This window comes from Alexandromys fortis, unplaced genomic scaffold, assembly GCF_014885135.2.
Source record: "Alexandromys fortis isolate MF-2015 unplaced genomic scaffold, M_Fortis_MF-2015_v1.1 scaffold_207, whole genome shotgun sequence".
NCBI lineage: Eukaryota > Metazoa > Chordata > Mammalia > Rodentia > Cricetidae > Alexandromys > Alexandromys fortis.
This window is the reverse complement of record NW_026068106.1, coordinates 1,016,796-1,031,783: the sequence shown is the minus strand read 5'-3', so window position 1 is coordinate 1,031,783 and position 14,988 is coordinate 1,016,796. Positions and strand designations below refer to the sequence as shown.

The window sequence follows — 14,988 nt, the reverse complement described above, 5'->3', positions numbered from 1 at the left end:
GCGGTGTTCCTTCTAGGCAATAAGGAAGAATCTCAAAGGAGTCTGCTAGAATTCAGATTTGGCAATTTTATATTTCCTCCTCTCCAAGAAAACCCACACCAAAGTGTTTGTGTGGGGAGGGGCCAGAACTAATGGAGAAAACATGGAAGAGAGTGGAGGTTGAACTAAAAGTAACCCAACAGGATATCCATAAGACCAACAAAAATGGCCCACAGACACAGAATTTGAACCTTGGACTCAGGCCTCGATAACCTTTCCAAGAAATTCTGACATATTTTCTGCTGTCTAATGTGTCAAACCGATTGCATGTTGGTCGCTGATTCCAAGTCCCCTTTTTTCAAGCCTAGGTAAGTCCTTTAAGTTAAGCCATAAGAAGATGGCAATGATCATTTATGTGAGCTGGGCACCCCCTCCCCACTTGTCCCCACCCAGATTCCTAATCTTAATGGAACTGAGAGTTCAGAATGATTTTTTAATGTCTCGTTGGATTTTTAGACTGTTAATGTACCGAATCCTTCTCATTATTACTTTATTGATTGCTCATTGACCAGCCCCCTTCAAATCGTATTAACCACCCTCTGCCGGTTTAGATTAGGAGAGTTTAAAAAGCACCTTTCATTACTCCCCCCCTCCCCAACTCCTGCCACAGAGTTGAAACTCGGCAGCTTAATGGGAGCTCTAATGGGGCAGCTAAGAAGAGAGGGGCCACGGTCCCTGCCGATTGCATTAATAGCTCAAAGGGGGCCAATACAGAAAATTAGCCGTAAACGAGCTCTGGAGATCTTCAAATGAAAGAGCCATTTATCACGCTGGCTACCTTCACTCCACTCGTTTGCTCTCTCTACTGGGAACAACTCATTTCCTCTTAACTAAATTACTTCAGAAATGTCAGCTAAGCCCACACAGCAAACATAACAAGAGAGGGAGTCTATAATGTATGAGGTGATGTCAATAGGGAAGAAAAATTAGATGGATTAAATTTTAGGAGTGGCCATGACATAACCAAACAGAAAGACACAAAGATAGAGAAATACATCTCTTATGCCTAGGTTGTTAGGCTCAGTAAACATAGGAGCCAAGATGTGTCAATGTAGACCAGTTGCTGGCCTTTTACTAATGAAGCATAATTTTCTAAAAACTGTCTAAATGCCCATTAGAAAACAAATTAAGCAACCAAGTCCCCTGCTAGTTGCTGAAATTTAGAATATTCAGTTCAGGAAACTTTCTCACCTCTCCACAGAATTAATCTCACAGAAGCATCCCTCATGGGGATGAGACTATGCAAAGACCAGAGATGAGAGGCTGGGAAGAAGCTAATGAACCCATAACTTTATTTTAAGTGGTTCCTGGTGAGTTAGAAAAATAAATCAAACATTTGTTCATTTTTTGCCCATGGCTTTAAAAAAGATAAAAATGTGATATTAGAATCTCTTCTTCGTGTTGTAGTAAAGCAAACATTTCAAGTATCAAATAATAGAACCAACCTAACGTTCGTATTTATACTACTCACCCCAAATCAATTAGCATGAGTAGGGTGTTACCTTAGTGTTTTAAGCCGTGAATGCTTTTTAAAAAGCTTTGGGGGTAAAACATGCAGCAGTCTCAGAAAAACAGAGCATGCAACTTTAGTCACCGGTCTCCTTTATCTCTAGAAACAACCTCATGCATAAATATTCATGTTTCTCTGGCAAACATATTTAAACACTGCAACCAGTGCTTCCCACATCTAAGAAAATTGTGAATCCCATTTTGCTGGGGCAAGCTAAGTTCCAAATATTTTTATTGGCCTGACTATTAATAACATTTCTGATTGGTCATCTGCTGGGCATGTCCTTCTGCCAGCAAATTGATGTTGCTAGGATACGGAACCCTGAGCTGAGCTGTTCTAGCTTTCCACCGAGAGGGAGGGGGGATTAAAATAACAATGACAAAAGGGAACAGGAAAGCTCCTCCCTCACCCACCCCAATCAGCCAGCAATTAACCAAAAGAGAAGACTCCTGAGGAACCAGAGAAAGTGAGCAGTCAGCAGGGCTGCCAGCCCGAGCTCTCACCCTGAGAGTACCAGCTGAAGGTGGCATTACCTAAAGAAGAGATGGAGAAACTCTGGGCAACATTTTAAAGCCTATTTTAAAAATCATTCCAAACCCAAAAGGCAGCACTCAGCTACTGTTTTCCCTGCCTCCCTCACACAGCTACACATCCGTGACTTTCTAGAGGGGGGAAAAGTCGGCATCCTCTTAACCTTTTTGGGATGCTTACTCCACATGCTGCCAACTACTACTCCTCCAATTTGAGGCTGGATGGATTGCTTTCTAAATTATCGTTTTCTTTAATTATTTGTGTGTGTGTTAAGTGGCTCAAGCGAATCACAACTGACTGAAGTTGGGGACTGTTGACTCCAAGCATAAGGACCATCTCCCTCTAACCTCAATATGCAAGGACTATAGTCTTTAAAGCTGTGTTTTCCAATACCAATCCGTATGATAATTAAAGACCGCACTGTGTACCAACATTCGAACTCTTAAATTTGTGGGCATGCGAGTGACATTCGGGCCTTGAAGCAGCTACTCTAATCGTCAGACATTCTCTCAGTTGACTGTCAGAGAAGAGCAGGAAAAAAAAATTAAGCAGCTGCAATACGCCTGAAATGAGTTATTGTAATTACATTTAATTAGTTTAATTAGTTAATTATTTTGCTTACAGCTGTACAAGAGACTGCAAACATTTGTTAATATCACATGCCCTCTAACAGTATGGGGTGATGCCACAGCCACAGTCAATCATGAGTGCGTATGCAGGGAGATCTAGATGCAGGCATAGTCTGTCTCAGCCTCTCAGGGGGAGCATATTTAGCAAAGCATTTGGCACAATTAAAAATAATAATAACAAAAAGAAACAACTCATGAGACATAGAAAACTGGTACCAAAATTACCACCACCACCACCACCAAAAAAAAAAAAAATCAAACCAAAAACAACAAGAGGGGAAAGCTACCCCCACGACACAGGCGCTTTAACATAGCTAAATCCAGTTATCAACCAAGTAACAATAGAACATTTTTGAATCCAGTGCTTTCCAGCTGTTTCTACACATCATAATGGCTCAGACATATAAGATGCATTTAGAATGGCTACCTGATGTATTATGAAAATAAATGGCAATTGTCTATATAGCTCTATTTCTCCAATCCTGGTTTCTAACTGAGTTTCCATTCTGCTTGGTCCCATTTCCTTTTTTTCCCAGCATACCCTTTTACCTAGTCTGATAGTCATTAAACTGATTACAACAGACATTGTTTTGTGATATAAAATGATGAATACCCCCAAAGTGAAAGCTCAGCATAAAGACATTGAAATCGTTGCTTACTTTTGGAAGGAACAATCCATACCTTTTTTAATGACTGACTGGTCCAATAGGTTCATGCCGCTGTTATTGGCATCTTCAACTGACTGTGAAGATAAAAACATCACCATTCAAATTGACTGGATATTAAAGAATTGCATACATAAATCATGTCATTCTAAACGGGAGTTTCTATTATTTCCATTTATATTAATTCGCAAAGGAGGTTTTATTATTATCCTTATTATCCCCAAATCGGCATAGAAATGAAATTCACTGGAATGGCAAATTCTCCCAGTAGAAAAAAAAAAAAAGGAAAGCAGAACATACGAGGGACAGCTGGGATGCAGTATTGGTTTTGTTATTATCTGAAACACAGATATCACACAGGCATATAAACTTTTAGATTACTTGCCCATATGAATTGTGAAAAGTTGGCAACACCTGAAAGATTTTTCACCAATATAAGTTAAGAGCAATTTCGGTTTTTCCTTCTATCCCAGTGTATTTAACCCCAGAGCCATTTTTACAAATACATAACAGTTTACATTATGGGATTTTAATTAAAGTCTGAGCAATTTGGAATGGAATGCAAACAGCAATACAAAACCCTCCAGGACCTCACACCCACTGCAGTCCACACACACAGTTTCTGTGTTTCTGTGAGCTCTGAGCTTCTTGGTGCAGGATGATAGTTACTGCATAGTCCATACACACCCTTTCACCATGCTGGGGAAACCGTCCAGCAAGGTGCACACCTGTTAGGGAGGCAGTAACTATAGATACAGGCACACAGATACATATGCAGTCAAAAGAACTGGATCCTTCTAGTCAACACCTTGGTAATCACAAGCAATATTAATCTTCAGTTTCACCCCAGAGAGGGGAAGTTTCAGCTCAGAATTGGCAGCACTTCTGAGAGAATAGTTGTTGGAGTGAGTTCCTAGCTGTCAGGATGCCTGGGAACCGGCCTTCTAGCTGTGCATTGCAGGGTGTCAAAAAGCAAAGATTCCACCCTCCCCACTTCCAAAGACAATACCCACTGTCTTTCCGAATCCCACGACTGCTTCACTTGGTCCTTTGGAACTTATGTCTGGACCAATTTGTCCCCCACTCTGTAAAGAAGTGTAAAAAGAAGATCTTGGGAATGAGGTGCTTCCCCAGCACTTCCTACCCATTCAGGATGCTTCCTTCAACAGGGTGTGTGTCCATCACAAGAAAAAAGAAAGCCTGCCACAACTGAGCAAGTGTGGCCTGAGAAGAGAGATGGACTAGCCAGCGGGTGGGGGGAGGGTATGCTCATTTCTTTCTTTTCATTTTTACTAGACATCTTGCTGCTCTTAGAAAGCTAAGGGTGGGGTGTTTCTTCGTTTGAACTGTTTCCTACATTGTAGACCTCCATAAACACCTTAATAGAGAAGAGTCGCCTTAAAAAAATATTTCCTGAAACTTGTTCATAAGTTTCCAGGGGACCTTGTCCCACTCAGAGGCACGGTCAATCCGGGTCCATCCAGGCAGGATGGAAGTATTTGCCTGTGTTTGTGGGAGCAAAACCCATCACATAAGGTCCTGGACCCATAAGCCCCCCACACCTCTTGCTCATGTTGGTGCGCAAATATGTACCTCCGCCTCATCAGCGACGTGGGGTAGTTGTGGTAGTTAATGAGAAGGCTCTTGTCTGATTTGCTATCTAATTACGGCCGCCTGCTGGGTTTTTGTACAGGATATTCACGCAGCATGCTGGCGCTTAATCGTCACAGGGAGGATCGTAAAGATTTAATTAGGACTGCATGCGGAAGCGCAGAAAAACAACTCAGACTCATAATTACTAGACTTCTTTAGTTAAAAGTGATACCAGGGATTGCTTTAAGACACAAGGGTGTGTTTGAGCATACTGTAGTGTGTGTGTGTGAGTGAGTGTGTGTGTGTGTGTGTGTGTGTGTGTGTGTGTGTGTGTGTAGGGTTCACTTAAAAGCTTTATATGTTGATACTCATGGGTGGTAGAGGTGATGGGAGGATAGAAAGCCAAGCTGTGAAGAACTGGATGCCCACACGGCAACTAAACAAATCCACAACTAGATGTCCCTTCGTTCTCTTTTTCTGTAGTCATTTCCCCCTGAGTTTTTAACACTGCCCCCCCCTTCCCAATGGGTGAAATGTAGCAATACCCGGAACCCAGACAGCGATCTGCTAGTTTAATAGCCCCTGTGAGTAAATTGAAATAGAAATTGACAGGGTTTTATAGTTTCATTTAAAAAAAATATTAGAAGCATTTGGTTAATTAGCTCCCCTCCTTTCTCTCACAGGGCGGCGGCCTTGGGAGTGTGCCCTTAGGTCACATGAAGTGCCCCCAGTGCTGGACCTGTGCACAGTGCCCATGTAGCACCCTCTGGCTCTGTCTGGTCCCTGGCTTCCAGTGCCCTCAATGCACATATTCCAGACCCTTGAGACAGAACAAGTGACTTGGAGGGCCAGGCAAAACTACTCTGCTCTCACTTCTCCGGGGAGGGGAGGGTTCAGAAGGGTCCAGTTACCTCCTTGGATCTGTTGCTTGGTGTCTGAAGACCTGGCAGCTTCCATAACTTTTAGCCTCTGCACTCTAGACCCTGAGCTTGACAGTAAACCCTTTTCCTGGGGAGGGGAAGCTGATCTTCTGCATTTCTGCATCTAAAGCACAAACCTTCTCATTCCTTTCCTTTACCCTAGACTCAGGAGGCCTGCCACCGGGACCACACTGGACCAGGGCCACTGAGGGACCAACCTCATACAATTAGTTCACTACTGAGACTCACATAGGTTGTATTCCCCCATCCTTTTCATACTTAGGGTTGTGAAGGTCCCACAAGCCTCTCCACAATGCCAGGTTATCAGCTGGAGGAAGGACAGGGGAGCCAGGCGCATTTTCTACCCCCATAGTCTCTGAGCAAACTGCATCAACTCAGGAGGGAGCTTGGCTCACTTAAGCACTTTAAATCTATCCAGTTGCTTTGATTATGTTATTCCCCCAAAAGCACTTCCCTGACCTTGTTTGTCCCCTCCCTTTGCCTTTGCATTTTGCTAGACACTCAAAACCCTTTAAAGTTCTGACTTAAAGAAAGCATTCTAAAACCAAAGAACCCCCCCCCCCATTTTGGAGAGATATTTCAGGGTCCAGTTGCCTGAGTCCCTTGGCCTGCAGGGTAGTGGTAGTAGATGATGTTCTCATCCACAGTTACAGTAATGGGGATGTATAGTATAGTAGGTGATGTTAGCATCCCCAGGGGAATAGGGGTGTGAGGTTGATCTACCTTCATTATCCAGCACTTTGAACCATATTCAAAAAGGTTAATTTAAAAACTCCCTCATGCCTATTATGCCAAAGCATTAAAAAAAAAAACCAATTCAATATTTCTTTTCTTACATGGTATTCTAAAATGAGCAATACTTCCAGACAGGCACAGCTCAGTAAAACCAACAAAACCATCAGTTGTGGTACTGCGGTGAATCCAGCCACAGACCAGGTGGTTTCTTCCTTTTTAATAACAAGGTTTCTCTGAAACAATGAGCCAGCACAGACCACACAGAGATGCTGTTTGATTCTGTCTCCACATTTTGACTATACATATGTGTATATGTATGTATGTATGTATTTATACATACATACATACATATTCACAGCAAAGTAAGAGGAAGGGCTTGGCTACCTTCTCTTTCCCATTTCGCTTTCTTCTTTGCCTCAGAAATAAGTCTACAGTGATGCATAACAAATTCAACTATGCCAATAAGATCCAAACATCAATTAAATGCCTTACGACAATATTTATCTTTTCTGTAGACCCTTTAAATTGGGGGAGAGTTTGTGTGAAGACAAACTGTTCAGAATCACCCTGACAGTATTTAGGAATCTTTTCTTTGATGTTTCTTTGTTTAGTTTAACCAAGGGTTCTCATCCAAGTCGGCCTCCATTGTGTAGGCTGCAGATGGGATACTCCGTGGCTGGGGGTTTGTTCTGAACCTTTTGTTTTAAGAAATAAACACATGCCGTCTCTTCAGAGGGGACAGTAGCATTGGGGAGGGGTGACAAGTGTCAGGAGAGGGCTGAAGGGGAAGGTGGGAAACACTGCTTTACAGTTAACCAAGTGGCCTTCAGATGATAGTTTCAAAAATTGCTAACAGTCCTAAAGGACTCTCAGAACCCAGTTGCAACTTTCTGAGCTTGTCCCAGCGACCATCGCCGGCTCTAGAATTCGTCTGGAGAGAAGGGCTTTGAAGCTTTTGGAAATTCAAAGCAAAGGGGTCTTAAACAAACACAGCTAAATACCCTCTTCCAAAGCAACATCGTTCCTAGCAGGCTTTGCAAAAGGGGAGAACACCTGGAGCCTTCAGGCGCCCTTGAGCCTTCTTGCTTAGAGCTCTGTTCTCTAGACAGCCAGTACTTTAGCCTACGAAGCCACCGGGACAGGCTCACTCTGGGGTAAACCTAGTGCCAACTTCTTCACACAAAGCAACAGAGAATGCACACGTCCAGTAGCTGAGTCAAGATGAAAACATTAGCCTTGATGGCAATGACTGTAAACTATCACGAATGTATTCCTCCTTCAAGATTTAATTTCCAGCCGTCCTGTCATTCACAAATGGATCTCTAGAAACTGCCACCTCGTAGTCACACACTCAAACACACACTTTTGTCCTGTCCGGTCCGTCCGGTTCTAAAGATGACAACCCCCACCCCCACCTCCAGAAGACCAGGCCGCCCTCCCCCGTCCCGCATTCTTCTTTTATTAGCTTTTATGTTTGATTTTTGTTTATTTGGAATTACCTGCACATCCTCCATGCCGGGATGCCCAAGACCGTGCAACGAGAGGCTGTCGCCCATGCCGGCGTCCAGGCCGTGGTGTGCCGAATGTAGCAGCACGTCTGGCCGCCGGACAGAGTGGTAGTCCCTTCGGGGGTCAAGGCCCGAGAGCTGGGGCAAGGCTGCCCGGGGCTGGGGCAGTAGAGAGCCGGCTTCTGAACCCACTTCTTGTCTCTGTCGCTGCCCCCAGGGATGCTGCTGGGGTTGATGGAGAGGGTTCAGGGAGTAGGGGTCGTTGACGTGGGAGTAGGGGTCTTGACTCTGGTGGTAAGGTAGTGGCTGGTAGGGGGGTGGGAAGTAGGGTGGCTGGAAGTCCGATGATGGCGTGTGGGACAGCGGCGGGGCGCTCGAGTAGGGGCCTTGGGACACAGAGCCCAGCTGAGAGAGTCTCGAGCTATGGCTTGGGACGCCATCGTGCCGGTCCTGGGAGTAGAGAAGAGAGAAGGAGGAGAAGGAGGAGAAGGAGGAGAAGAAGGAGGGAGGAGGGAGAGAGAGAGAGAGAGAGAGANGAGAGAGAGAGAGAGAGAGAGAGAGAGAGAGAGAGAGAGAGAGAGAGAGAGAGAGAGTTCGGTTTCTGTACAACTTTCCCCGGATAAGGGAAGGGAAGCAAGAGGCTAAACCTTAGACCCAAGCTGACTGAGGGCCACATGGTAAAATGTCAACAGTCCCACCCGGGAAGCTTCAGGGGACTTAACTACAACAGAAATCCGGAAGCTCACCCACTACCAGACCTACGAGCCATCTTTGGAAAGAGCAAAGCAGGCAAAAAGGGAGAGGAGAAGGAACGGTGTGGACAGAGATAGCTCAAAGCCTTGAGTTAAGAATGTAGGACCCAAGGGTGATGTTTGCTCTCCTAAGTGTTTACTGCTCCCACCTCTTCAAGAAATCCAAAGTCCACCAAGCGAACCTTTCTAATAGCTGTGGTACTGCTCTGGTTGAAAAAAAAAAAAAAAGAAAAAAAAAAACCACTTCTGCCTTCACAGGCAGGTAGCTGGCAGGCCCCGGGGCTCACACAAGCAGCAGATTCCCAGAGCGGGGAGGCATCTGCCTGATCAGAGCTTCCAGCCACCCCTCCCTCCCCAAGAGGAATTAAATAACTTAGAGTTTGATTGAAACGGATCTCCTCTGCAATCACACCCTAAGCCCACGTTAAATTGAGTTGTGGTTTGCAGGAGTTATATCTGAGCTTGCTCGCCGCCCTATCTATCATACTCAGGGTGTTAAAATAAGGAACTGAAGTTGGGAGGTGAACAGATAACCCCACATCTTTTTTTTTCCCCTCCTCTCCGGAGAGTGGAAGCCAAGAGCGAGGAAGAGGAAGTGCAGGACACTTTAAGTTTCTCCCCATCCTTTGTGGTAAAAAGTCCCCCTGGTCCTTTCTGTAGAAGCAGCCACCTAAATTTCCAAACTGCCTTGACAAATAAAAAGTTTTTCGGCTCAGCCTCACCCCCTCCCAGCTGACTCTCAGACAAGGAACACACAATGCAGAGGGAAGCAGCTGCAGCCTCGTCCAATTATGGTGCTAAATTACCAAGCCAAAGGCACTCAAAGGAAGACAGAGAGACAGAGGGAGACAAACACACAGATGCAGAGACGGAGAGACAGTGAGAGGAGAAGGCATGCACTTCTGGTACAACGGGAATCCGAACTCACCATGGATGAATAGGTGTGGACTAACATCTGGAAAAAAAAGCCTGGTTACTGCTCAAAATCAAACAATGAAATTTCAAAAATCAAAAAGTCCAGCCGAGAAGCAAGCTGGACACAGGAGCTGAGCTTGAGGTGTTTCCAGGACAAGCCATCAAAAAAAAAAAAAAAAAAATCCCCCTCCAAGAAGATTGGAGGTGCCTGTCACAGACAGGCAGAGCTGTTCATCTGTCTCTCACCGTCTTTTTGGCCTCTTTTCTTCGGCGGGTTCTTTGGGGCTCCAGAAACAGTCCTCTTCCACCCGAAGCTGGGCTCAGACTGCTCGGGCGCCCCTTCCTCCCTCCGCTTGCCTACACCGCCTCATAATAATTGATATTCATGACTATTAATATTACACGAGTACTTTAAAGGGAGAATGGAGGACAAATGGAGCGTGAAGCAGCAGCGAGCTCAGAGCTCCTCCACTATTGTAAATGACGTTCATTCAGTGGAGAATTACTAGATGTAATCAGACGAGGGGGCTGGCGGAGGCAGACTGGGGGAAAAGTTTAGCAGGAAAGAGGCAGAACTTCAATTAACTGAGCTGGGACGCTCGCTCGCTCGCTCGCTCTCGTCAGGCACCCTCTGCCCTTTGGATTCGGCAGTGTGGGGGAGCAGGGCTGGGGGGCTCCCAGAGAATGTAGGTGTTCTGGTAGACAGAGGGAGACTTTCCCAACAGGGAGGAGGTGGCCCTAAGTGCTTGGTGTGCGGATGAGAACGCAAACTAGAAAGGCTTTGCCTGGTCATCTGGAGGGAAAAGAAGAGTAAATAGGTGGGCCTGTTTGTTTACTGGGAGCTACACACAGACTTTTTCTGAATGTAGATTTAGCTTCCCCCCCCCAAGACCTAGGAGAGATGGGGAGGTGTTGAACACAGTGCTGTTGCCTTTTCCTTTTCGGTGCTTACAGCCTACATTTTTTTTTTAAACCAAGATTTATAATATATGCAATCGGTCTCTTCAAGCACACTAAATGTATCCTTTCTAGGCAAAGCCAGGGGCAACAGAAAATCTTTTGGGATGTTTCAGGAACCCGTTCAACTGGCCTGACTGCCGTTTCGGTTAAACTTCAACCGTAGCTCAGACTGAAATAGGCTCCTTCTACCAGGCTGTGTGCCTGTTCTCCGGCTTTTCAGCTGAAATTTTAGGCAGCCTAGAGTAACGCACTCTCTCCTCCCTCCCCTCAGTCTTCTCTCCTCTCCTTCCTCTCCTAGCCCGTTTTCTTCTTTCCCTCACCCTCCCTCCTTTCCTCTCCCGCACCCCCTCTCCTCTCTTCTCTCCCTCCCCTTTCTCTTCTTCCTTCCCACGTTTACTCAACCCCACTCCTTCCCCTCTCCCCCTCCTTTTCCATTTAGTCGTTTATTTTTTCATAAGCAAGGAACCAGCATCCCTCTGATTACTTTAATTCCTCTGCCTATACCCAGAGCTACTTCCACTGCAGCCCCAGCTCCGACAGCAGCACGTTTGCCGTGGGTGATGTGTTTTTTTAGAATAGTTTAGCGACTTGGACTAGCATAATCCCGCCTGTTAGGAAAGAAAGGCAGGCCAGAGCAAAGCAAACCCTGCCAGGTCGGGAAGACACGGCCCCTCAGTACAGTCAGTACACAACTACAAAGGGGAGAAACCTGGAGTCACCCCGAGAAAGAATCTCTCTCTCTCTCTCTCTCTCTCTCTCTCTCTCTCTCTCTCTCTCTCTCTCTCTCTCTCTCTCTCTCTCTCTCTCTCTCTCTCTCTCTCTCCCTCCCCCCCTTCTCACTTTTTTTTTCTTCTTTTCCTCCCTTTTTCCCTCTCTGTTTTTCTCTTTCTCTCTCACTTTCTCATTGACCTTCAAACGAGGTCTTCGAAATGGTGGGACTGGGACACACTGGACCACTGACTGGAGGCGCTTTTTCCCGGCTCCCTAAGGAGTTTCGGTCACTCGGGCAGACCCGGCCAACAGGACGGGGAAGAAACTGGCGACTGCTTCAGACTCCCCTTAGTTGGGCAAGGCCAACCCTTGTCGAGCTGTTGCTCCTAGTTCACACAGGGCTCCCGGCTCCGGGCCCCGGTTTCTTTCCTGACGGTTCGAGAGCCTGAGTTGCCCACCTCTGTCCGGTAATCCAGCCCAGTGCTGCCTGTGACCGGGAGACCGGGTTTCATGGCCTCTGCCTTCTGCTCTCCAACTTTTCCTGGTGGTCTCCCGCTTTTGTCTCCCCCGCTTCGCTAACTCCCTTTCGCTTTCTTTTCTCTTTCGGATCTCGAAAGCTTTTCTCGAAGCTCCAGAACCGTTCTTCCCTCCCTCGACGTCCACTTTGAGTCTTACTTCCCTTTCCTCTTTTTCTTGAGCTCAACCGGGGAGATATCCCCAGCTCCGGGACTGTGGCATTTCCTCCTGCATCCATCCCCAGCCCCTGCCTCCTCGTCTCGCCAACGAGCTGCAAGGGCGCCGGGAGACGCGACAACCTCGCTCGACGCGGACTCCAGAAGCGAACGGTGGAGTCCGGGGAGGAGGAGGTCGAAGCTCCGGAGGGACGCGCTCTCCCGGGCACTGGTAGCCGGGTGCACGAAGTGCGAAGTGCGGGCAGACTTCGTTAAAAAATGCCCTTACGCTGGCGGCTGCCATCTCTGCTTGGACCCACTGACCCGCAAAGAAGCAAAACACAAGAAAACAAAAATAGCAAACGGTGCCCTCTCCCCGTACTATACTCTATCTTTTCGTACACCCGTTCTTTCCCCTCTTGCCCTAGGTGTTTACTCTGTACCTGGATCCGTTAGTTACCGATTTTAGAAAATTTATTTAAAAAAATATCCAAAGCCCGAGTTAAAGTGAAGCTTGAAAACCCGCTTCTCTCCCGAACTCAAAATGAGGGGAGAATGCTTTTCTCTGTCTACTTAAATTCTGTGGCTCCACGTTCCCCACCAGAGCCTACAAGGGGGAGGAGAGAACCGGAGAGAAAGAAAAAGAAGAAAAGAAAAAATAGCTCTTAAATTAAAGTTGCCAGATTCCAACCTTAAAAGTCCCCTCCGTCAGGAGAGCGAAGTCTACTAGAGGCAGCCTTAGAAAACTTAAAAGAAACCTCAGAAACCCGGCCAGAAATCTGCTAGGAAATAGCTTAAAAATATGTCAACTGGGGTGTCCAGAAGCTCCAGTTTTCTATGTAAGGAAGCTCTAAGATGCATCTGGGGGTGTCCGCTCACCTCATAGATGTCTTCGTACTTGACATTCTCCACGAGTTTCCAGAGCATGATGGCAGCCTGGTCTCTAGGAGGTGAGTGCATTCATGTGAGGAGCAGATGTCTGGCTTCTCAGGACGCCGCTGTCTGTAATGATCCATCTATAATTGGAAATGGGGGATACACACCAAATCCGACGCTCCTCTCCCATCGCAACTTATATCTGTTGTCTCAAACAATAGGCTGGAGAAGTAAGCCTCAGCAGACAGAAAAACATTATTGCACACAGGACTTAGATACAACGCGCGCGCACACACACATACACACACACACACATACACACCCATACATATTATAAAAATCATAAACACTAATTTACACGCAGATACCCACATTTAGTTACATAAACACCTCTGGGTCGCAGAATTCATAGACTAAAAGGGTATTTAAAGGGAAGATAGCTTTCTAAGCAAGTAATATAAGTAGATACATTTGAAAAAAATCTCTATTTTGAAAATGGTGAATCACCGAAGCTACCAACTAAAGTCTTATAACAATTGATAATGAGAAAGTAGGGACACCAGTCCCCTCGTTTTCTACATAGTTTTTTTTTTAAGGGGACCATTATTGAGATTTTAAAACACAAATATCCTATTCCTGTGTTCTCAGTAGAGTATTAGAAAAAAAAAACCTAGATTCTTTGATTTTAAGAGCTATTTTTCCCATATGATAGCTGTGCAAACTTTATAACCTACAGTATCATTGTAGAAGAATAACAACAACAAAAACTATTTGCCACAATGATTTCTGATATTTTTGTTCATTTTGCCTAACACATTTGGTAACTTGACTATCTTGTGGACCCTGCAGTCTATATGGCTTGTAGCTCTGGAATGGTTGTGTGTTTTCACTGGATCCTATGTTTCTTTCTGTTTGCCTGGGGTTTGCATTTTATCAAGTTTTCTTTTTTCTTTTTTCTCACATGTTGGAAACAACAAAGCCCACAATGCTAATTCTGAGACTTTCAACAGAGGTGTAGGACATTTTATGTTTGTTTCTGTTGTCTGTAATTTGTGATTTTAACCTGATAGATTAAAAAACTGAAGAAGCAGAATCTTCGAGAAGGTTTAAGCTTTATATTCTTTAAGGAGATAGTGGGAAATGTTCAAGTGTTAATTTGATTTTGTCAGGTTGGTTTGGGGGTAGATGTTCTTTTGGATATGTGATTTGTGCAGCTTAGTTTATTTCTTAAGCGTAAATAATAGCAAGAACAAAATTAAGCTAGCCTCAAAGGAATGCCTTGTAAGACTCTGAATTTTTTGTTTGTTTGTTTTCACTACAAATTCTATATTCACTAGCTCTCTCCCTCAACCCCACCTTTCCTAGCCCTCTGTTGTTTTCCTTCTCTCTTTCTGGGTGCGGAAGGTTCCCTGGAGCCAGAAGGGAGGCATTGAAGAAGATCTTGGCCCCTAGGGCAGAAAATAGATGACAGAAGGGAATGAGGAGGGTTGCGGTAATTTGGGGTGGAAGTTATTAAACCTGATGAGAGTGAATCTGTAAAGGGCGTTCGGTTGTCTTTAAACCCAGGTATCCTATGCACTTTAGGGCTCCAGGCAGGGTCCGAGGCTCCGCAAACAGAGGGCTCCAAGCTGCCTAGGAAGACAGCGATTTTCTGATAGACAAATTGAGGACTCCTACCTCGCACACGGAACTGTTCTGCAAATCTATTATCGTCGTTACTGTTGTTGTCATCATTATTAATTTGCCGTTAAGGTTAACGAAGGAAACGCAGGGTGCTTCAGATAGAACTTGAGAAACACGTCCTTTTCCTATTCCCTGATGGATTCCCCCCCCCCCCGCCTTCTTCCTTTCCTCCTTCTTCCCACCCTTCCGTCCCTTCTCCCTTCCTCTCCCCCTTTTTCCTTCTTTCTCTTTCGCTTCTCCCTTTTATTATTTCCTTCCTTCCTCTTCTC

The 14,988-nt window shown here is 45.4% G+C and overlaps 1 protein-coding gene across 3 annotated transcripts in view; it reads right to left on the bottom strand.

The window, feature by feature from the left end:
* Positions 1 to 13,120, bottom strand: part of Tfap2b (transcription factor AP-2 beta) — a 27,122-nt gene extending 14,002 nt beyond the window's left edge. For 2 of the 3 annotated variants that reach the window (XM_050124103.1, XM_050124102.1), the window contains exons 1-3: positions 13,040 to 13,120; positions 8,143 to 8,601; positions 3,391 to 3,451 (exon numbers count right to left, since the gene is read on the bottom strand). In XM_050124103.1, the coding sequence (XP_049980060.1) occupies positions 3,391 to 3,451; positions 8,143 to 8,601; positions 13,040 to 13,120 (601 nt within the window). Of the gene's footprint in view, positions 1 to 3,390; positions 3,452 to 8,142; positions 8,602 to 9,831; positions 9,859 to 13,039 lie in introns of those variants that run through there. The other variant, XM_050124104.1, reaches the window with a different exon arrangement.
* Positions 13,121 to 14,988: the final 1,868 nt, after the last annotated feature.